At 33.2% G+C, this 25,214-nt stretch overlaps 1 protein-coding gene across 1 annotated transcript; it reads right to left on the bottom strand.

Annotated features, from left to right (window-relative positions):
- Positions 1 to 4,168: 4,168 nt before the first annotated feature.
- LOC113521694 (sorting nexin-2) lies at positions 4,169 to 24,255 on the bottom strand. The gene is made up of 10 exons (XM_026907320.3): positions 23,995 to 24,255; positions 22,798 to 22,908; positions 20,724 to 20,967; positions 19,936 to 20,121; positions 19,464 to 19,585; positions 18,764 to 19,147; positions 18,220 to 18,336; positions 17,784 to 17,903; positions 17,061 to 17,213; positions 4,169 to 10,286 (listed from the first exon to the last, which is right to left on the bottom strand). The coding sequence occupies exons 1-10, from the start codon at positions 24,085 to 24,087 to the stop codon at positions 10,236 to 10,238; spliced, it is 1,581 nt and encodes a 526-aa protein (XP_026763121.2). The 5' UTR covers positions 24,088 to 24,255; the 3' UTR covers positions 4,169 to 10,235.
- Between the last annotated feature and the right edge of the window lie 959 nt (positions 24,256 to 25,214).

Genomic DNA, 25,214 nt, shown 5'->3' with positions numbered 1-25,214 from the left:
TAATAGGGTTCTATCTAAAAAGGTATTCGTAAACAGTCATTTAAGACTCCATTGTAATATATCATTGAGTATCTATTTTTTTTTTTATACAACTTAGAATGGCAAACAAGCTGACGGCCCACCTGATGGAAAGTGGTAACCGTCGCCGATAGACATGAGCAGTACCATGGACTTAACAGAGTATACTGTTTCGCCCATGATACCCCCTATGCGTTGCCATTCCTGAGGACTCAGGTGTTATTCTTCTGTACCCAGTAAATTCACGACATATCCCACCCCTCAAACCGAAACACAGCCATGCAAACACAACTGCTTCACGGTAGAAACACGAATGGGACAGAGGTACCCAAGCAATCGACTTTTGTACAAAGTCTCCTTCTGGTAGGACACTTTCCCTCATCTAGAACACTTTGTAAAAGTACTCTGCAACTACTTATGATATTAAGATGATTAACATGCTTATTCGGGTTGAGGGTACAATATGGTATTAAAATCATTGGATTTTTTTATTTCACAATTTCTTAATTTATTATCACAAAGTTCGTTCGGTAATGACGGATGAGTGACGAATTCGCTAAGAATCACTGAACACGAAACTACGCGAAGGTCGATCTGACTACCTATATTGTATGTATTGGGTGATATAAGGTATTGCTAGTAATGCCGCCATTAATACCCATTATTGGCAATAATTAAAGCTTATGTTCGTCTCAATTCCAAATAGAAATCCGTGTAAATTAAATTACATAATAAGCCGTTAAGGCGTCGAAGGATAAAAAAAAACACATATTTACATTTATAATATCAGTAAGAATCTACTAGTTACTTATATTTTAGAAATTCTAAAAGAAAAATTCTAAATTCTACTCTTAGGTGTTTTAGTAAATTTAAGAAATGAAATGTTGAATGAAATGTCACTGCTCGGCAAAATATCGAGTATTAATAATAATAATAAAGTCATTTATTCAGCTACAAGTATAGCAATAGTTGAGCAAGGCATATTAATGACAACTTTATTCTATACCGAAATATTAAAATAATGTTTGCATGCTGAGATAGCATTTGTGTTACTTTCGCCACAACAGCGATAGCCGGACATTTATATCTCTGATTACCCCATTGAGGATTATAGTTGTGAGTATATTTTAAGGAATACCATGGCGATCACAGAGTATTTCGCGGTATTTATGGTGTTGTTCATATTTGTAACCGACGGTTACTATTTCCCAGCAGGTGGACCGTTAACTTGTTTGTTATTCTTTTTTTTTTATTTATTTTTTTGCAACTTAGAATGGCAAACAAGCTGACGGCCCACCTGATGGAAAGTGGTAACCATCGCCTATAGACATGAATAGTACCATGGACATAATAGAGTATACTGTTTCGCTATTCTAAGTTGCATATAAAAAAAATATTAATTTTTGAGAAACAAAAATGATAAATATCATCAGAAATGATGTAATTTTAGCAGCCTATTTCATCGGATTTTATTTAAACGGAACCCAACTGTTAAGACACAATTTAATACTACTTAATTAGGTAGCTACTAATCATAATAATCTCTTGGAATTTATTTGTCCACGTGTACTTTACCTGTAGGTATATCTCGAATGCTCTGATTTGTTCCATAGTTGATTCAGATTGTTATTAATCAGATGTAATAAAAATAAATGTTTTGTAATCATATTATAAACCTGTGCATAATTAATAGTTATATTGTCTTCCACAAAAAAAATCTACTTAAATTGTGACTAAAATAGTTATTTGGATGGCATGACGGGTATCATGGGCGAAACAGTAAACTCTGTTATGTCCATGGTACTGCTCATGTCTATAGGCGACGGTTACCACTTTCCGTCAGGTGGGCCGTCAGCTTGTATGTCTAAGTTGCATAAAAAAAAAAACTAAATTATTGAACCGATTTTGATAAAAATTTTATGGCATCAATCTGTATGTCCTTTAAGATTAAAAAAAGAATTTTCTAAATCGGTGTAGGTACAACATGAAGTTATGAGGTAACAAACATAAAAACAATACTACCTAATTGAGAACTACCTTCTTTTGTCTGTTAAAAATTACAATGGATGCTCAAATCGCAAGTCAAAACTGGCAAGACCGTCGAAATTTGATTGTTAGATACTATTATGTATGTAGAAAATTTTTTTTAATGAGTGATAATGGAATAGTAACCCTGCCGGCCTTATCAGTATACGCTGGCGGGGCACCAGTGAGGGATAATAAATGACGATGAATGCAAGCTCACCATGATGAATTCGATAAGAATTAACCATGATGGTTTCCAGGGGGAACCGCGTGGTGGTCGACCTGAGAGGGTATATTGCTAGCAATGGTGCTATTAGACCTCATAACTAACAATCCCTTTCTCCCTATTTAGATAATTAGGTAGGTATATTTGTCCGGATATTTGATGGACCATGTTTACTAAACGCCTTGATGAATTTTCAGAAATAGGGCGTTTGGAGTGGTGGTCGTAAACTTAAAAAATGTTAAACTATCATAATGTATACAAACAATAATGATCTATCTATAGACACATGATAAGTAAGTATGTTATCTATAATGATAATAGGTATTGATTGGGTTTCCCAAGGTGTTAGATTTTAACTAAGTACTTATTGTAATTATGCAGAATCTATACTAAGTTTTGTATTTGGCTCCTGGATCCATTATTGTTTATGTCAGACAATAATATTATAGGAGTCAAAATATAGTGCGTCTTAATGTAGATATCAATTAGGTATAGAGTACGGGAATCAACGAGAAATTGTTTCGACCATTCGAAGTTACGTTGGTACATTGTCCGTGCCTAATCTATGATTGTTTTTAAAGATTGAAACAAATAATGAAACTCATCAATCACTGACAACCAGTTTCAGACATTTAATACCTAAATATCTTATCATAAATTATATTTATTTCAATTCGTTTGGACAATAACATTGTGTTCTAGCGTTTCCGGAAAATTCTGTAAATATTTATTTAGTACTTAATTAGCTCTTGAAAACTACTCAGTTTTAAGGTTAAACGATTTTTAATCTATAAGAACCCACTGACTATTGCAATAATTCACAAGGACCGTGTTCAATTCATCCAATTCATAGAAGAATACATACAAGCGCGAATTTATTAAAAAAAAAAACAAAGTGAGATCCGTAGATTTACAGAGGCCGTTGTCCTTGCTTACATCGCTAAAACGTAGCGAGAAGGTCGTATGATAAGAATATTTACAAATATATTTTGGCCACTAAGGGAACTTTTGGGATTTTCTTGACGAAGGTTATCAAAAACATAGTAGGCGCATAGACATGTCTGAGAGTACATTAAATCTGCCTCCGAGGAGCGTACGCTGACCAAAGCGATTCTAGACCTAAATAAATCCGTTTGCAGCATGTCTACAGAAGCTGACCCATTAAAAACACCTTACGATTTACCGGATTAGGGAACTTAGAAAATTGCAAATAAGTTGGTATAGGTTCTACAATCGTACTTTTTATTCATGAGCGTACGGGTATTCGTTATATTTAGAATTCATTTGTATATTAATATATTTTAATCATGTCTACTAACGGTATGACGAATCATTATCGAGTTATCGTTATCGGTTTTTATCCTCACCAATGACCAACTCGTTTGTTCATAATCCGGAAAATCGTGAGTAATCTTATTGAAATTTAAAACACTACGTCATTATAAGCTTATTGATAGCGATTTTATTTTCAGAAAATTGACTATGCATATGATAAGTGGCTGACAAATACAAAAACCTTTTTCGATTATCTCGTTGCGGTATTTTATGGTTTCCTATCAAAATGGTAATAAGAAACCTTTATAGAGCATATATTATCCACTACGGATTTCATTGTCTGTTAGACTGTTATATAATAGTATGGATAATTGTTTTTATCAGAAACTGTATAATTATTTATAAATACTATAAACTTGGGAATAGAGTTTTAAATCTCATTTATTTCTTTTATGGAAAATTTGAATGTACGAGAATATGCACCTTTGTAGAAATCAACAAATTTAATGTTTTGTAATGAATTGCATCCGTACGAAGCCAAAACAGGTCGTTAGAGTATTATACCTATATATAGCTGAGTAATAATTAGGTTGCTATAAACAAAAGGAAATAAAATCACAAATGTTTGAATTCGAAATCAACATTATTTTATTTATATTTATCTCTTCCGTTACACCAAATTACCTCTAAATATATTTGGCAATATAAAAAATAAGGAATACATTAGACTCGAGATTTTTTCAATCACTCTACCTAATAATTATCTAATAAGGTAAATATTTTGTTACAGACGAAGTCACTAATTATATATTCTACGCATTTCCAATAAAACATAATGTCGAATACTTAACATGTATGCACACATAACATTTCGCACTGTTGTTGTACGACTTTAGTATTATAAATGTAAACATTTTTAAAAATATTGGGTTGGTGCATATGAAATTGCAGATTGCGTAACAATGTAAAACAGTGGGCGCGTATTAACGAACACGTTTTGATTTGTTAATTTTTGTTATTGTAAACAAAGCGTAGCATGTACTTGATTGATATTTTAAACAACAACAGAGGATTCAGACGTTAGACGTGACTTAAGTTTTTCTTTGTTACCATGGATTCGAAAAAAAAATAGAGGTATCATGTTTTATGAGTTCAAAGGTGGATTAAGTTCACGTGAAACAGCAAAAAAAAAAAAAAGAGAAATTAGGGGAGAATACAGTTTCTAAAAGGACAGTGAGAAATTGGTTCCAAAAATTTCGTTGTGGAGTAGAGAATTTTGAAAATGAGCCTCGCGGTCGACCTTCGCGCGTACTGGAAGAGCAAATTTTACAACAATTAGTGGAGTCCAATGTGCATATAAATACACAAGAACTTGCACAAGAACTCGCTGTCTATCATGCAACTGTTGTTTGAGGTCTTAGAAGAATTGGTAAAGCAAGGAAGCTTGATCAGTGGGTACCAAACTCTTAGAGCAAAATAAGAAAAAATCGTTTTATCATTTCTTTACCATCGACAAATAACTGAACCTTTTCTTGACCGTATAGTAACATGCGATGAAAAGTGAGTGCTTTATGATAATACACGAAGGTCTAGTTACATAAGAGTGAACGTCCATGTTTGGCCCCAAATCAAAACTTCACCCTCGAGAAGTTATGCTTACTATATGGTAGTCACAAACAGGCGTTATCCATTATAACTTTTTGCCACAGTGAGACAATGAATACCCAAAAGTATTGTGTCGAACTGCATAAGATGCATGAAAAATTAAAAGAGAAACAGCAAAAATTGGTTAGCAGAATTGATGTAATCCTGCTTCATGACAACGTTAGACCACATGTCGCGTAAATCGTTAATAAAAAAATACATGAGCTAGAATATGAAGTTTTACCGCACCCACCATACTCGCCTGATCTTTCTTCAACACATTACTCCATATGTTCAGAAATTAGGACAATTTTTTGAAAAATAAGAAACTTAAATCTTATCAAGATATTGTATATGTTGCCTTTCGTGAATTTATTGATTAAAAAAAAAAGATAATTTCTTTTTATAATAGCATAAATTCTTTGGTGGATTGTTGGTTGTTATGTGTTGAAGCCAATAAGTAATTATTATATCACAAATAAATAATTTTTAAATGAATTATTTTTTGTTTTTGATCCTCTGTTTAAATCGGCAATTTCATATGCACCAACCCAATATGTTATTTGAACAATAAAAACAATAACGCCTTAAAACATTATTCACGTAACCAAAATAAAGTATTAACAAAGTCAAAATCGATCACGTATGCTTGATCAAGAAAATATTATTACCATAAAATATGTGGATGATACATTTTTAACAACAATCTGAGCAAAATACACCATGTTAATATAATGTGCAAAATTTACGTTTTAGAATTATTGAGAATGTCCAAATTATGACTTTGTCTGCAACACACACGTAATCATTCTTTTGGAATACAATTTCTAATATACGATATCTAGTATTCTTATAGTTAAAATAAAAACAATGACTATAAAAATATACATACAAGTAATAATGACATTATAACTGCTGGATGACGAGTCTAAGATGTCCCTCCAAATTATACCTCCGTTCCAATTAAAAACCATAATAATTCATTTAAATGTGAAAAAAATAAAATAAAAATTACACTGCATTCCTGAAAATTATATTTTATTTTTAGAAAATCCTTTTTTCTTTATTCTCTTTAGTTTGGTAGAAATTCTTCATAGGAATAAGTTCGTGAAGTAATACTGTTCCATATTTAGACATTTCCCTTTGTTGTTTCCGTGTACAATAAAAATTTTATAAGAAAAAAAAAAAAAGTAAACAATTAGCATAATTTGTACATTTACCTATCACACAGAATATCATTATAATAACAGCTCTGTTAGACAATGAATAACACAAATTAAATGGATTTTCTCTCTTTCTCCCTCTTTTATCTAGAACTTCTTGAATGTTACACCGACGCCCCCTAGTTATAATGTCATAGTAATAACTAGTAACAAAACATGAAGTGCCTTACACACTAGTATAATGAGTTGAACATTATACAATGAAAACTATCTAGGATCAATGTAAGACTGCATCGTACACTGACCGATTTATACATTATATTACATTTAACATTATGGTCTAGTGACTTGAATGCAGTTTTGAGGCTTTGAGTTCCTTGGTTTGATTCTATTCTCGAATTGATAATTATTCTTGATAAATACGTAATGATTGTTCATTGGACAATAGGTAAGTAAGTCTAGAGCCTCGTTTATATACATTTTTCTTGACAAATATAGTGTTTTTATCTATTTATATTTAATAGGATCAGTGCAGACCGACGCCATAACGGCGAAGACTAACTCGTTACTGAAATATGCATTGTTTAAATATCAATATCATATCCCAATAATTATTGTTTGAAAAAAATCCATGACCACTTGAAATTTGACTTTAGTATTTAGAACATATGATTGAAATTGGTACAACAAAATAGATAGCGCCTGACAAGACCTGCGTTATGTTTCATTGCGAGTCTGCACTGATCTTTATATATATATATATATATATATTATATAAGATCAACTATTTTTATAGAAGTAAAATCCACACGACTAATAAACCCAGATGGAGTATTCATAGGCATTCTGTCGATTATTGATTTTATAGTATACGTAGCACTCGATTTGTACACAATATTCGAATGCAATATGGAGAGGGATAACAGTTTATACAGAAGTAGTCACGTAATCATAAATTTGTATTTAGTTAAATTTGTAAAAAAAATTTAATTAAAAGGTTATTACTGAACTTTAGGTAGGATGGATTTTAAATTTAGATAATTTTATTAAGGAATAATTCTCGAGGTACGAATGCATGATTAAATGATATTTTTCGTGAATAAAAGTTATTCGTCTGCAGACGCCCTAAATGTCAAATTAGTTACTGATTACAGAATAGCTAAATATAATAATTAATAAATAAAAATGTATACGAAATAATACACTTTCCTTATTGCGAAATTTCTCAATTGTAAATACAAAATCTTAGTTTTCCTAAAGAGAAATATAAGTGTAGAATTAGCATTTAAATTGTCTTCATAAAGACATTATGAAATATTACAAATCAAGGCTAAACTTTGATTGTAGCCAAAGCGATATGCAAAGAAACATACTATGCTACACGTATAAAAGTATAAAATAACAGAGATTATGTGGTCCCGAATTGAGGGAATGAATTCAACAATACAATAAAAAAAAACATAATTGTGTTCAATAAATAATTCAATATAAAAAAATGTAAGCAGTTCGCTTGCGCGTAAATACTTAAGCAAGTATTTATCCTTATGTTTTGGGCTCTGCGTGGTCACCATAGCTTGGTAACCACGAAAATTAAAAACTATAGGGACTATTAAATAAAAATCTAATTGCACCCATAAACACATACCTCCATATTTACAAAAACGTTAAACCTTTTATAAACCTAGTTTAGCAATTGAACTGTTTTCTCTTTAGATTTTAATTCCCAATTTGAAAGAAAGTGTCAAAACAGTGAAAACTGACTCTTTCAAATCAGATTCGTTAAAATAGATTTGTAGAAAGTTTTAGTTTTTATGAATAAGTGGGCTACTTACAATATTTTTAGGTTTGTCTTTGACTCTTTATTTTTTTAAACAATAGATTTTTTTTTAAATAAAGCGTACAAGTGTGTTTATTAAAAATAAAACACATTCACAATGTCGTAGTTAATCATGAAAGGTTTGTAATAAAAATATTTTTTTTTTTATTTCTAGATATTAGATTACGAATATACACATTGTTACATTTTACCTATCTAATTAATAATCAATACAAACAGATGGTTGTACAGCGTGGGGCAGATTTTTATACTTTTTTCATTACTCACCCATCAGAACATACTTTCATATTTTAAATTGTTATGGGTACTTTATGTAAGCCCTATAAGATTCAATTAGTAATCTGCGAATGGAAAATATTTATATATCTGATAGATATGTTATTTGCATTACTTAAAACACACAAATAATAATATAAACATACACATAATACAGACATAAACAGTAAAAAGAGATAAAAAGAATGAAAAACAAAAAACGCTACAAAATACAAAAAAAAAAAATTATTAAACTACAATTATAATTAATGTATATACATAAATAAATAAGATAATCAATACTTCTATGACGTTACCAGCTGTATTCGCAACCTCGTCTGTGTTACCGAGATAGTCTATGTACATCCATATATCAAATACTAAGTGCAGAGGCGGCTTTACCTATGGTGCAGAGCGCGTAATGCAATACGGGCGCAGGGTCTTAGCAAGCGTCGAGTCATTCATGATTCTTTCAAAGAGCAGGAGTCATTTGAGTGCATCGTTAGTTTTTGCTAATGCAAAAACACGACAAGTCATGTATTTTTTTTTTAATATATTTCCATTGTATCACGAGCGTCTTGTATTGTAGTCAAAAATATGTGCTTGTTTTATCCTTGTAATCGTTTTTTCCCTAAAAAATACTTTTTACTCGTATACTTATTGCTTGCTAACATCATTTAAAATTACCCGCATTTCTGTTCATTGGTAAAAATATACCTGTAAATATATCATTTTGACCGCGTGCCTACTCCTCTAGTAGGATATTACTTGCATGCACTTGCACTAGGATATTGATTGCATGGGCTAGAGCCGCCTCTGACTATGTGTATACTAAATGTGACGTTTGGCTGAGCCGTGAAGGCGCTATGGGGTAAGGAACTTGCTTTCATATTCATAATACTACTAAGGATTATGGTATCTTCAAATTTATTTCTCTTTATTGCACCAGTTAAAGATTAACACAAAAAATATCCAATGTAATCCTATTATTATCACAAATGTGAAAGTTAACGAATATGTAGTGCATCACACTTAAGATTTGTAAGTTTGCTATTCTCAGTAAACAGTTTCGATTAAAAATAATGATCAAAACCGTGTCACAAGTTAGCGAATATAACCGGGAACATATCTAAACCATACAATTGAATTCCTCCTTTTAGAAGACGGTAGAAATATTTTTAAGAGCAATCAATCACTATTTCCTATGTTCAAAGTAGATATAGTAAAGGTAAATCGTCATAGTCGTAGAATACTGACGGATCTGACAAAGATTACATATATAGATCCGTCAGTATTCTACGACTATGACGATATATTTGACTTTTAGATAAAAGATAAATATTAAATTTTAGCTATTTTTATTAAATATTTTCCATTCGCAATTAATAATTATATACATTTTGGCAATTTGAGATCGCTTATAGAAGTTATTAGTGATCTATATTTTAATTCGTGATTAGGCAAACTTCTTTCCTTTTTTAGAGTTTATTTTACAAGCGAATCGTTTTGATAAACCTTTATCCGACAATAGGAATTATATTATAATAAAATACGGAAAAACTCATTGAACACGGTATTGCTCGAACACTGACTACATTTAACATATTTCATCCTTATGTATATTAATATAAGGTAGACAATTAAGGTCGGTAAGTATGAATATGCTCACGTTCAAGTGGATGGATCAATGGATAATAAACCTTATGGTTAGGGTGTTAAGAGCGATGTGGGTGCGGGTGTCGGTTGATGGCGGGTGCGGTTAAGGCGAAGCGCGCCGCCGTCATTCCCCGACTCATTTAATCGCCCGCGCCTCTGGCAGGAACGCGTCCCAGTAGCGAATTGCCTGCAAATAAAAGAGAAATAAAAATACACAACCCTAATGTGAAAAAGCGCGGGAAACGTTTAAAAAAGCGGGAGTGTTTTTTGATCTTCTTTAAATTAATTTTATTTTTAATTATATAAGGATTAGTTTTATTTATATATTGTGTATTAGATTGTATATATAATTGTATATTTTGTAGTAATAGTGTTTGTTGCTGTAAATATTGGTAAGTAAATTACCTATATTAATTAGACATTATGGATCCACCTATAGACCCTGGGGGGACAACCCCCCAGGTGTCTGCAAATATAACTATCCCATTTAATAATAGTTTTGATATATTGGGTGAATCTAGTATGGACACAGATGGTTCTAGCGTTGCAAGTTCTAAACGTAAGCGAGTACGTGGCGAACGTCGCATTTGCAAACATTGCAATAAAAAACGAAGGAGGCACACCAAAGGTCTCGAATCTAAAATTAAAGATAGTGATTGTCAATGTATTGAGGATGAGAATCAAACTCTAGTATCAATACCAGTTGTAAATAATACCGAGTCTGTTAAACCTGCTTCTCCACCCAGTACTTTAAGCAGAACTTTGTACAATGCCGAGGATGTAGCTCCTTATGTCGTTCATGTACAAAAAAATGAAACACATCCTAATGATAACACTACATTACATCCTATTGCATTTGGTCGCTTTTTACACACTAATAAGATAAATAATATAGTGAATGGTAGCCTCAAAAGAATAGGAAGAAACCGTTTATCGCTTTCTTTCTCAAATTTTGAAAATGCAAATGCATTTTTAAATAATAGTCACTTAGAAACACATAATTTTAAGGCATTTATACCTTCTTTCCATGTAACCCGTATGGGAATTGTGAGGGGTATTCCTAAAGATTGGACAGAAGAGGAAGTAATCCAAAATATATCAGTACCTATAGGTTGTGGGAGAATTCTAAAAACCAGAAGAATTAAGAAAAAGACCATTAATGAAGGACAACCAAGTTTTATTAATACTGAAACCATTGTTATTACTTTTGATGGACAAATATTACCAAAAAGAGTATTTATGTTTTACACATCATTAACTGTAGATTTGTACATTTACCCCACTATCCAATGCTATAACTGCTGTAGGTTCGGACATGTCAAGATGCAGTGTCGTTCAAATCCTCGGTGTTATAAATGCAGGCAAAATCATACAGGTGATAAATGTGAAGTAGATGAGGAAAATGTTTCTTGTATCTTGTGTAATGGTTCTCATTCAGCAATTAGTAAGAAATGTCCTGAATATGCACGTCAGAAAGCCATTAAAGAAACAATGGCCCACAGTTGTGTTTCTTATGCTGAAGCATCAAAATTTCATCCTCCCACTTCTAAACTATATTCAGATGTATTAACATCATCATCTCCGTCCAATAAATCTCATTTTCAATCTTCTTTCCTCAAAGAGAAATCATCATTACCACATATTCAATCATCACATAAAAAAACAGTTACACTTAAACCACGCTCTCCTCAAAAAGCACAACAAGGATATGATCGTTCTGCCCATGAAGCCATAGTTAAGGAATATAATATTCCTGCTCCCTCTAATGGTTGTGCATTATCATCAAATAATATTGACAATAATCAATCCATCTTTGATATTATTCTCATGCTTATTAAAGTGTTATCGCAATCGAAAATGATACAAACAACTTTACCACCGTCCAACGATGCCATTTACAATGTATTTTCTCAATTATTAACTTCTCACAATGGATTACAAAGTCCTAATAATTCAGTGGAACTGTCGTAGCATAACAAACAAGAAATCAGACTTATTTTATTTGATTAATAAATATAATCCTTTTATAATAGCTCTCCAAGAGACTTGGTTAAAGCCAGGATATCCTTTTAGGATTTCAGGCTTTACAAGTCTCCGTGATGATAGAGCTGACGGATATGGCGGTGTTGCCATATTGGTCAAAAACTCCCTTCCTTTTTCTTCTTTTTCGCTTCCTGTATATAGCGGCATTAATGCAGCTGCTATAATTATAAATGGTATCTGTTTTGTTACTTTATATATTCCTGATCCTACATGCCAAATATATTCACAACTAGAACAATTATTTTCAATTTTACCTAAACCTTTTCTCGTAATGGGCGATTTTAATGCTCAACACCAATCGTGGGGCAGTTCTACTTCTAATTTTTATGGTGGAAAACTCCTGACGATAATTGACACTTACAACTTATGTATTATTAACTCAGATGTACCAACACGTAGAACTGCACCGAATGAAGGGTTTAGTGCTCCTGACATTTCAATATGTTCTTCTGATTTAGCTTCTTCACTGTCGTGGTATCCTCATTCCTCTACTTTCGGAAGCGATCACTTTCCCCTCATTCTTTCTTTTCCAATTTCCATTCCCTCAAGTCGAAAGAGTGGTCCTCGGCTTAAATATAATTTATCAAATGTAGACTGGAATATTTACAAACAATATTTAGATAATAAAATATCGGAGTTACCTATTGTTTACCATGGAAATGAACATCAATGTTGTAATGACTTGATGATAAATATGAAGGAGGTTGCTGATTTATTATTTCCTGTTAAAAATAGTGCTTCAGGGAAAATTCCCTCGCCACCTTGGTGGGACAAAGATTGTACGGAAGCAATTAAAAATCGTAAAGAGGCTGAAAAAAATTATAATAATTACATGACACCAGAAAATTTTGAAATTTACACCGCAGTTTCACGTTCTACTCGAAAACTACTGAAAAAAAAGAAATTAGAAGGCTGGAGAAGATTTTGTTCTTCTATCTGTCCAGAAGTTAATTCATCAGTCGTTTGGAATAATATTAAAAGATTCAGATCTGCCTTTAGTGATCATACATCACGTTCTGCACTCGATTTAACTTTAGCGAATAAATTTTTAGATCGTCTTGCTCCTAGTTATGTGCCGGAATGCCTTTACAATATTTCTCTATCCGTCTCTGACGAATTATTCGAACTTGACTCTCCTTTTACTCTAGTAGAACTTAAAGGTGTTCTAGCTTCTATTAAAGACTCTGCACCGGGAGAAGACGGTATACCGTATTCCTTTTTTAAAAATGCTAGCGATGCGACATTAATTTACTTTTTAAATATAATTAATTCCATAATTATTTCGGGAAATATACCTACTTCATGGAAGTCTCAGATTATTATACCATTTCTAAAGCCTCATAAACCACCTTCTGAACCATCTTCATACCGTCCTGTTGCACTTTCCTCTGTCTTACTAAAGCTAGCTGAACATTTAGTGAAAAACCGTCTAGAATGGTTTTTAGAAAGTAATAACTTACTATCCCCGAACCAGTTTGGTTTTAGGAAAGGTAAGAGCACCTTAGATAATGTGAGCATTCTTATTTCAGATATTCATATAGCTTTCTCACAAAATTTGTCAATCCTCTCAGCCTTTTTAGATATAAATTCTGCCTATGATAATGTAATAATTTCTATTTTAAAAACTAAATTACAAGCTCTAAATGTACCGGTAATGCTTTCTAATTTCATTATTAATATTTTATCAGAAAGAACAATATATATGAATTTAGATGAAGATACCAAATTATCTAGAACAGTATGGAAAGGCCTTCCACAAGGATCTGTTCTCAGTCCAATCTTATTTAACATATACACATACGATCTAGAATTATTCCTTGATAAATCCGTCAAAATTTTACAATATGCTGATGATCTTTTATTATATTTTATTGCGAAGTCCATAGAATCTGCTTCTGCCAAATTATCTGATTCATTAGATTTGTTAAAAACGTGGTTAGATGCAAATGGTCTTAATCTTTCTGTAACCAAGAGTAGTGTAGTTTTGTTTTCAAGAATGAGATCACCGCAACAAATTAAGGTGCTTTATGATAACTCATACATTCCTATAAAGACTGAAATTAAATTTTTAGGTATCGTGCTAGATAATAAATTAACAGGTCTGTCCCACTGTAATTATATTTCTACGAAATGTGAGCGTAACCTCAACATTCTTAGGTGCCTTGCTGGAGTTTGGTGGGGAGCACATCCCGTTTCACTAAAACTTGCTTATAATGGTCTTATAAGGAGTGTCATTGATTATGGAACTTTTTTGTTAGCTCCAGGAAGTTCATTTGCTTTTAAGAAATTGGATTTAATTCAATCAAAGGCCTTGAGGATTATCTCTGGAGCAATGAAATCAAGTCCAATCAATGCTTTACAGCTCGAAGTCGGTGATCCACCTTTGGTTTTAAGAAGACAATATCTATCTGATCGCTTCTTTTTTCATTGTTTACAATTATCTGATCATCCGCTTATTCAAAAGTTATCTCAACTACATATCTTTATTTCGTCTTCATCTTATTGGAAACATAAAAAACCTCCATGTTTAATACAAAGTTATGAAAAATATAAATCCATAGAATCTCCCACTTTTACATCGTCCTGTTTTCCCATTTATAAATGCTCATATCAATCTTTAGTTTTATCTCCTAATATTAAATATGATTTTGGGTTATTAAAAAATGATTCAGAATTGAATGCCAAATTTATGTTTATAACTGACATTGAATGGAATGAATGGCACTACATCTTTACTGATGCATCAAAACCAGACAATAGCGGTTGTGTAGGTGTGGGTGTGTTTCATTCACAATTTAATATCGTTCAAAAAATTAAACTTCCACCGGAGTCTTCAGTTTTTACCGGGGAATGTTATGGTATTTTAAAAGCTGTAGAATATATACTTTTAATGAAATTACATAAGGCAATAGTTTTCACTGACTCTATGAGCTCTTTGCAAGCTCTAGCCAAATATCCGTTTAAATCAAAACCAGTTTATCCCATTATTTGTGACATAAGACAAAGTCTTTATCTTTGCATGTTGAGAGGTTATTCCGTTTCTTTTGCCTGGTTACCAGGACACAGTGGTATTAGCGGCAATGACAAAGCTGACCTTATTGCAAGAGAGGCTGTAACTTGTGGTGATATGTATCCGTATCATAATTACTGTAGTGACCTAGCTTGTCTCCCAAAAATATATTTAAGGTATGCCTGGAAGGAATATTGGGAAAAAACAAGTACAATAAAAGGAAGATTTTATCGCCTTATACAACCCGATATTCCTTTCAAACCATGGTTTTGTAAATTAAAGCTTGGAAAGACCGCAACAACTATTATAACTCGTATGCGTCTAGGTCACGTATGCACACCTTCTCATTTATACAAGCTTGGTATTGTACAAAGTTCGTCGTGTAATTGCGGTGCTGAAGTGGCGGACTTGAATCATATATTCTTCTCATGTTCTAAATTTGACCACACCTCCCTTTTTAATCATCTCCGATCCATCCGTGTTCCATTCCCAACTTCTATTCTTACTCTACTTTCTTCCAATGATCCTATTATCTATAAAATACTATCTTCATATATATATGATAACAATATTAAGATTTAGTTATATTACATGAATACATTTATAGTTGCATCAATTGCTTTTCCTATATATTTATAAGTATATTCTCATATGTACAAGTATATGTTTCATATCCTATAAATATCCTAGACCTAATCCTTATCCTTTCTAAATTCGTTTGTGTTAGGTATTTTTATTACTATTATCGTTTCCCCGTTTTGTTCTTGGCAAAATACCCTAATATCGGGGTGAACGCCACAAAAAAAGAAAAAAAAAAAAAAACCCTAATGTCAAGACATTTGTCTCAAAGATCGGAGGATCGTAATTAGTTTTTCATAATTCATCTCATTTAAAAATTTAGTAAGAATAAGGTAGTCTGGAAGAGATTGTCCTTTGTACTTTGTAAGTGTAATGTATTTTTATATTACTCTTTAAGTAATGTAATAAAGAGTAAATAAATATCTAAAATAATTATTAAAGTGGGTAGATTTAGGTACTTTTGTGAATTCAATAATGCCTACAAAATGCACCCTTCCACCCTGAAGACTCTGCATAGGTTTGGAGGATTATCACAAATTAATTCGATGTTTATTATATATTTTTCTCAAACATGCTTGGAAATGTGAGCATTATTTTGACAATCTTCTTCGAGATAAATCAAAATTGCCGTACTAGCCAGATACATGCGGGCAGCGGCCAGCAAAAGTTGTATGAAAATCCATATCTGTCGTGTTTTGCGGCCAGATAAATTACTATGTAAACTCATATCTGTCCTGTAATTTAAAAATGGAATGACCTTTTACTTCGAAACATGGCTACCAAGGAGGTAACTAATAAAAGGTTTTATTTAAATTTCGAACTGGCTTGCAAATAGAAACCTGTTTATTGAAAAAAAAAAAAAAAAAAAAAAAAAACAAAGGAACATTATGGCGCATGAAAAATTATTATTGTTCGTTATTCGTTATTGAACTTAAAAAGTAAAATTGTGTTTTTGATTTCCGCGCATTGTTTGAAAAAAGTACTATACAAGCCTTGGCCACTAGGCATTGATGGACTCGTGTATGTGTGCCTCGGCAACGCCTCGGCCCACATTTGCACGTTCGTCCATCAATGCCTCAGTTGCTGGCCGCTGCAGTAATATACTATATATTATTTAACAAACAACTTTAAGATATGACACGACTCACGCGACACGTGCGAGTTAGTGAAACGTATCATCTCAGTTGCTTGTGAGCCTTAATTTATCGGGACTGCAATTGGACACGAGCTGTCAGTTCGCCAATGTAATTATTATCGAATTCACAGGAACATCAATTCTACCTTTACATATATATTAAAAAAAAAAAGATTATGATTAGCTGTACGAACCTGTGCCTGATGCTTCATATGCTCCTCCAGGTAGCGCAGGATGGTGGCTCTCAGCTCCGACAGCCGGACTTCGTCCCATCGTTCCAACTCTTTCTTGATTACGCGGGATATTGTGTCGAATTCCTGTTGTCCACGTTCCACTTTCGCTTCCCACTGTGTATAGTTAGACTTCATATTAATGTTTAATTTTATTATTGTGGAGGAAAGGGATTGTTAGCCGCAACACTAGTAATATACTATCAGGTTTGTTTGGGTACAGTTGTTTGTGCATGGCTATGTTTCGGTTTTAAGACAGCGAATTTACAGTGAACAGAGGTGTAACACCCTACTCTTTAGGAATGGCAAAGTATAAAGGGTATCATGGGCGAAACATTATACTCTGTTATGTTCATGTCTATAGGCGACGGTTACCACTTTCCATCAGGTGGGCAGTCAGCTTGTTTGTCATTCTAAGTTGCATAAAAAATCTCTGCAATATATACCTATCGGAAATGGGTATAAAATGATATATAATCCGACATTGAGGTTGATTTTGAGGTGCCATTTCCCTAACTGAGTTATAAATTTATAAGTTGATATCCTAGCGAAATCTTCATGCTAAGGACTAAAATGAACTGAATTTCTAAGTATAAGTTAGTAATTCTGGAAAACTATAACATTACATTATTCGGTTAAGAAAAATGGCGTCATTATCAGTAATATATATAAAAAAGAAATGCATACCTCAATAATTTCATTGGATGCCTGTTCAATCTTTTCAGGTCGGTTGGCTAATTCGGCCTTCGCTTTGTTTTCTCTTCGCTTCGTAAGTTGCATTTGAGCATGTTGCCAGTTTTGGAACACCTGTAAGATAATAAAAATAATTGTCAAAACTTTACTGGTATCACAGATCATAATTGGTAATTTAAATAGAGAAGCTCCTCCACTTTTGAAGTTGGTTAAAGATAAGTGTTCATCACATATTGTTATTAATAGTTTTCAACTATTAAATATGTAATTTAATTATTCTTTATTGCATAACAAAAAATTGTACAAGTGGCGAGTTTAATAACATGATTTTGATATATATAAAAATTTTCATTTGCGAGCTAAAGAAAAAAATTGAAGAATTTAAAAAAAGATTGACTAAACTTCATAATTTTGATGTTAATAACCTTACCTTGACTCTTTCGTGGAAGACATCCTTGATGGCACCAATAAGGCCGAGGTAGTCTTTAATGTGTTCACTCAGTACATAGAAGTCAGTGTTGGATTGTTCAATTCTCAATTGTTCGATCTAGAAATGAAAGAAATTCATTAAAGTCGTTACAAGTAATTCGTAAACTAATATTAAGGCTCTATAAATCTAGCAAATGACCAAAAAGTTTTATCGTAAAGTAATATTTGCGATTCAAGTAGTAGGTTATGACTATTGTACTGTACCTCGATTGATTCTCGACTACACCACGAACTGCGTTGATATGTCGCGTATGTTGACGAACATATATAGAGAATATATATAGAGAGAGTTACCAAAAAATATACAAAGACATGTACTATACTCGGGTTTATATTGGACACATATAGCACAAGCTTTCGTATAGGATCGTATACAGCGCGGCGGCGGCGCGGGCGGCGTCGTGCGCGCGCGCGGCCAGCTCGCGGCGCTCGGCGGCGTGTGGCGGCGTGTGGCGGCGTGTGGCGGCGTGTGGCGGCGGGCGTACCTTCTCGTGCAGGTCGGCGGTGTGCGAGAGGGCGCGCGAGAGCGGCGCGTGCGGGTCGGCGCCGGAGAGCGCGGCGGCGGCGCGGGCGGCGTCGTGCGCGCGCGCGGCCAGCTCGCGGCGCTCGGCGGCGTGTGGCGGCGTGTGGCGGCGTGTGGCGGCGTGTGGCGGCGGGCGTACCTTCTCGTGCAGGTCGGCGGTGTGCGAGAGGGCGCGCGAGAGCGGCGCGTGCGGGTCGGCGCCGGAGAGCGCGGCGGCGGCGCGGGCGGCGTCGTGCGCGCGCGCGGCCAGCTCGCGGCGCTCGGCGGCCAGCGCGTCGCCGGCGCCGTGCAGTCGCCGCAGGCACGCCTCCAGCGCCTCCACGCGGCCGCACCGCTCCTCGAACCACTGCCGCCCATACACATTGCACTCTAAAGAGCTCGGTCACACTAATCATTGGCACTAGTGTGAAAAACCCTTAATATATTGCTGTTAATCTTACTGTTTCATAGTATAAATTATAACAATATTAATTAAGAATCTTTGTTTTCATCAGTACAATTATGTACGTATAGTTATGCAATATTAATATATAAATGTAAAAGTTCAAATCATATTTAAACAGCTATATAAACTTGAGTAAAATTTAATATACAGATGATAATCCACATCTTTTTTTAATCTTATTCGTGCTAGTAGTATAATAAACTAAATGAGATCTTACCGGATCTGACTCGTCCATTCTGTAGGTAATCTTGTTAACGGTTTCACCCACTTTGTTAAAAAGACGCAGCACCCCAGCACCACTTAGAGCCGACGTACTCGTCGCTTTCGGCAATTCAGTATCTAAGCAAGATGAAACAAGATATTAAGAAAGCATTCACACTTTCCAGACACGAAGGTAAATACAATGTAACATATTGCTATGTTATGATAGAAAAAAAGAGGGTGAATATGATAAAGTCACAACAAATTGAATATATATACAATAAATAATAATATTAACAATATTCTAAAAAAGATCTCTTCTTGTCAACCCAGTGTAGTGAAAGAGAAAATAATTAACGGGTGGTAATCTAGTGTAGGAAAGGTACAAGAAAAAAAGTGTAAATACAAGGTAAATAGAATACAAATAAAATATATAACATACATATAAATATAGATATAATACTATGTATCAAAATATATTAATTCACCAGATTCTAAAAACTCCCTGAAGTCAGGATCGATGCACAGAACGGGATGTTGTGCGACGCGATTGAGAAACCGTTCCAGAGCTGCCCGACGCCGCTCCACGAATTGGGACTGTACACTAGCTGCCGAGTTGCTTCCATTTGCACTCTCAGTAGATGGTGTGGAAGTCATTTTTAATTTGGTTGTTCCTGATAGAAAGAGCAAATATAGTAGTAACAGCAGTTACAGCTGTAGCATTATGTTAATTGCATAATGTCACATCTAGATACTATATAAAGAATTACGTGATCATATGTATTTTATCATTTAGCATTAATAATGTATTTCACTCTTATGGTGTTACTAAAATCTTTAACTTTATAATGTGTAACAGCCAGGAAATGTTAAATTCGTCAGAACACGCGTGTTCACTCACCTGACATAAAACCACACTAGATATTTCTAAGTACCCTCAAGCACAATATATGACCAGGTCATATATTGTGCTTGAGGGTACTTTTTCCTTTTTTTTTTTTTTGCTTCTAAACAAAATTAAAACTTTGAACTGTAGTTTTTCCAGCAGCCATTTCTACATCAAATTCACTAAATTTTATTACCATTTTTATTATTCAATTAAGGCATCTGTAATTGTTATTTAATGTTTGCACTTTTTTTACTAGTTTTCTCGTCGCCACTAATGTGTAACGGGCAGGGAATGTTAAATTCGTCAGAACACGCGTGTTCACTCACTTGACATAAAACCAGACTGGATATTTCTAAGTACCCTCAAGCACAAAATATAACAACTTACCAACTATACTCTTCTCAGGTGCCGGCGGTATAATTCTCCCGGAACGTAAATATTTCTCGGTGAGCTTCTCGTGCAGACCCAGGAAATCACTGAAACGTCTGAGCACAGCAAATTCGTGTTTGCTGAATATGGGCATGTTGGTTTTAGTAAGCACACGATACGCAACATATGAGCTCATGCCCTCTCCGATTTTTTGTGGTTCCGTAACTGTTATTATAATGTTGTTTGCTCGTTCTGTAGCTATCTGTAATATATAAATAAAATACCTATTACCTACTCGTATTTTATTACATTTTTAAGACTGCTAGATATTTACAATTTAAGACAAAAAAGCATTACCTACCTAAATACACACTTTTTTTTTATACAACTTAGAATGGCAAACACGCTGACAGCCCACCTGATGGAAAGTGGTCTCCGTCGCCTATTGACATCAGCAGTACCACGGACAAAACAGAGTATACTGTTTCGCCCATGATACCCCCCACATGTTACCATTCCTGAGGACTCAGGTGTTATTCCTTTGTACCCTGTAAATTTACGCCATATCCCACCCTTCAAGCCAAAACACAGCCATGCAAACACAACTGCTTTATTATACAATAAATGTAAAATTGTACAAATAATTAAGCATAGTTGTTTTTCCTGATGTAACATGATTTGCAGAATTTAGTAATTATTTATTAGACAACTGATTATACGAATCTGACTAGAAGCATGAAATTCTAAGGTTTAATTGAAGGTTATCACATTTAATTTAACAATTTCCACAATTACTTATAAGAACATAATATATTAAAAAATTATGATATAAATTATTTTAAAATTGATTCTTTTGAAGAGTACAATTTATTTATAATAATACTTCAAACAGTAGGAAACCTGTGGACTAGAATCGCTTAACGAAAAGAAAGATTACAAGTTATACAAATAACTTAAGATTTTTCTCTGCAATTATAATAGCAAATTCAAATTGTGGCAATACTAATATGGGATATAATAAAGTTAATATCCCACATATTTGTGGTGCTTAAAAAGTGCTCTTAATCCTAGTAATCCAATGAATAGATATAATTTGTTTAATCAAAAATAGTATTAATTTATCAGAACATGGCCCTTCTATTTACTATAATCACATAACAATGTGTTTGTACCACTATAATGCGTGTTTACAATCAACAGAATAATAGATAACAATAGAATATCAATACACTATGCACAGAATAAGGACCATATTTGATGATTTAAAAGAGCTTGTAAACAAGTTTATTTAAATAAAGATTATTTCTATTCTATTCTAATCTATGCAACTGATGATCTTCATTTATGTATCCTTACTTAATATGAAAATGACATATAATGTGAAAGGAAGATGGTTTTTTTTTAATGGGTGATAATGATATGGTAACCCAGCCTGTGCTATCGATATACACAGGCGGGACACCAGTGATAGATGACCGATGAGAAAGAAAGCATGTCAGTTAGCCCATTGTGACAAATTCAACTAGAATTAGTCACGATGGTTTCCAGGGAGAACCACATGGAGGTCGACCTGACAGGGTATATTGCTAGTAATGGGGCTATTTGACCCCATTACTAACAATCCCTTTCCCTCAAGGGAGATGGTTTATTACCTCTCAGTGCTACAGCTCAACCAATTATGATAATATTTTGTATACACATACCATAAGGGATAAAAAAAAACATAGGCTAATATTTTCCTGGAAGAAAGGGATTGTTAGTGATGGATTCTAAATGTCACATTGCTTGCAACATACCCTTTCAGTGACCTCCATGCCATTCCTTTAGAAACCACCACAGTATATTTATAGTTATGTCATGATAGGCCAACTGACCTGCTTTGATTGTTTCAACCTCATCTATCACTCTCATTGGTATCCTGCTAGTGTATACCGAATGTGCAGGTGGGGTTACTATTTTATTTTCAGTCATTAAAATAACTATTTATTACTTTTATTATTTCATTATATAATAAATGTGTTATTAAAGAATCAAAGATGCAATAATCTTAATTATGATTTAAAAAAACAATATATAAACTCTTTAATATTACCTCTTCCATGATAGGGCTGCTGAGAGTAGTTGTTATTGATGGAGGTTCACCTATGGTTGCCTTTTCCAAGCCCTCCCGAGCTCCATTAACTTCAGGGTCCAGGCTGACTTCCTGCACAATGAAGTTGGCAAATTCAAAGCTAATTTTACTGTGCTTAGTATATTTGTCAATATAGCAATACAGAATTTAATACTGTGTTTATAAAAATATATCATTATAATTATCAGTATATGGTAAATAAAAATACTAAGATATAAACATGTCATTGTACCTATAGGACAAACAAATAATAAAATATTTATATAGATATCTAGGTAGGTATTTGATTGATGAAAGGCATAGGTTAATTCTATGATTGAGCTATGTCTTACATTAATCAAAGCATCATTCTATATGCCTTATGTGTAATAAACAGGATGTCAGAATGATCTGGTGCCCACCATAAGATATGAGAAGAACAGGCTTCCCTTGAAACCAATCTTAAATATGTCAATGTGCAATCTGATAATAATGTGCCTTAAATCAATTAATTCCATTATTTACTAGAAAATATTTGTTAAATTTTAATTGATCTATCTATCATCCATCACCATCTATTAATCATGATCATTATCTATTAATTCATTTTTTTTTTAATTATGGAGTATCCTTTTATGCAAGTCAGAATGTCGAAAAATCTGATGATTTAACAAAAAAAAATATATATATATATATAATTTTAAAATTTGTAAAATTTTTAGACTACCAAAGTTTACAAACATTCCAATAAATAGTAGGGGATAAAAACATGAATATTCCTGTGCATAGGGAAGTACCATTAATATGATTAATATATTAGGTAGTATTTTTCTATTATTGGTACGGTTAACTTTTATTACAGCAATTTAGATGACACCTTAACATCCTACTATAACTACCTTCAATTAAAATTCATGATAAAAATGCAGTTTTACATCAAGGCCACTGTGTGTGTACAACACAAGTTATAAGTATGTTAATGACAATATCGCACGTAAATGGTAATAATTGAATCACCAAATCGGCAATTTTATGCAGCCAACAATACAGTTTAAGACAGTAATTATTCAATATCAGATGACGATAATAGATGAAAAAGGGGCGTTACCCCCTTTCGATGTATTTTCGGGGGCGTACTTGTGTGCAACAATGTAGTAAAACGGGATTCCAATAAGATACCTGGACCGCAGATGCAAATAGGTCTTCATCTTCTATATTCTCGCTATTGATGTCTACAGTACTAAAGGGCGGTGTATCTGGCCCATCCGACATGTTTTGGCTATCACAAATTCCACTGTCGTATGCAATAAATATAATATAATCAAAGTTTTATTGTATTCTTGGTGAAAACAATGAAACAAATCCAAAGATGAGATATTGGATTTGATTTGACAAACTAGCCGAAGTTGACCGAACGAACGAAAGAACGACGGACGACGACCCGACAGATTTTTATGACGTATTCAGTTGTGTTTATAAAGAACGCTTATTTTATACCGCGATATTATGGAAACGTAGTATTTGATTGAATAAATATAATAATTAATAGATAAATAAAATCTACATTTTTATAATTATAATAAATAATACATGAAAATAAATTTGTAACCAAATCAACATGAAATTAGATCAACATGAATTAGTCATTGGAGGATTTTCTACTGGTTGGTTTAGAACTTAGGTTGTCTTGGATTACAGGTTTAGTATAGGTACCAATGTGTTTATTACGAGTTTACTAAGTAGGCTCTAATTTGATTTGCTAAAATGTATGTAATATAAGTATAACAAATCTATAACAGGCCTGCTAAAAGACTGTTATGCTATTATTATTAAATCTTTCACTTTTTTTGTATGAACAAACATTTTTTTCGCATTTCTCATGTCAAACTTAAAATAGTTGCAAATAAATGTAAAAGGCAGCAGGTACTGTCTTAAAATCTATGCAAATAAAACAAAGTTAAAATAGTTAATTCAAGAGTAGTAAGTAGTTTTTAAACATTTTGTTAGAATTCATAGTGGTTTTACCTACAAGGATTTCGGCTTGTGTAAAGCAAAAACTGAAAAATTTTAAGAGACGCTTTACTTTGCGTATTAGATTAGAATTTATATATATAATTATTACGAGCCATTTTACAGTTTATATTTTACCATATAAATACTAAAAAGAAATGTAAATGTTAAAAACTTAAAATTGTGAAGTGTACATGTGAAAGTATTTCTATTTTAATTACATACAATGTTTGAATTACAAACTTAGATTACAAGTTAAGTATCATTTTTTGTAGATGTGCGACGAGTATGAAATATTCGAATATTTGGAGAGTGAGTACCGAATGTATAGAAGAAATAAACGTCATCGGCGAGGGTAAAATTTATAATTTAATATAGACTTTATTGTT

This window comes from Galleria mellonella, unplaced genomic scaffold, assembly GCF_026898425.1.
Source record: "Galleria mellonella isolate WM207_F2 unplaced genomic scaffold, CSIRO_AGI_GalMel_v1 utg63, whole genome shotgun sequence".
Classification (NCBI taxonomy): Eukaryota; Metazoa; Arthropoda; class Insecta; order Lepidoptera; family Pyralidae; genus Galleria; species Galleria mellonella.
This window is presented reverse-complemented; position numbering and strand designations above follow the sequence as displayed.

Excerpts from the sequence above, each read along its gene's own strand:
- LOC113521694 (XM_026907320.3), bottom strand. The coding sequence starts at position 24,087 with ATGTCGGATGGGCCAGATACACCGCCCTTTAGTACTGTAGACATCAAT. Across the intron at positions 17,904-18,219 it reads TCTTCCACGAAAGAGTCAAG|GTGTTCCAAAACTGGCAACA; the intron begins GTAAGGTTATTA and ends ATTATCTTACAG. Across the intron at positions 10,287-17,060 it reads ATATGAAGCATCAGGCACAG|GCAATTCGCTACTGGGACGC; the intron begins GTTCGTACAGCT and ends TTTTATTTGCAG.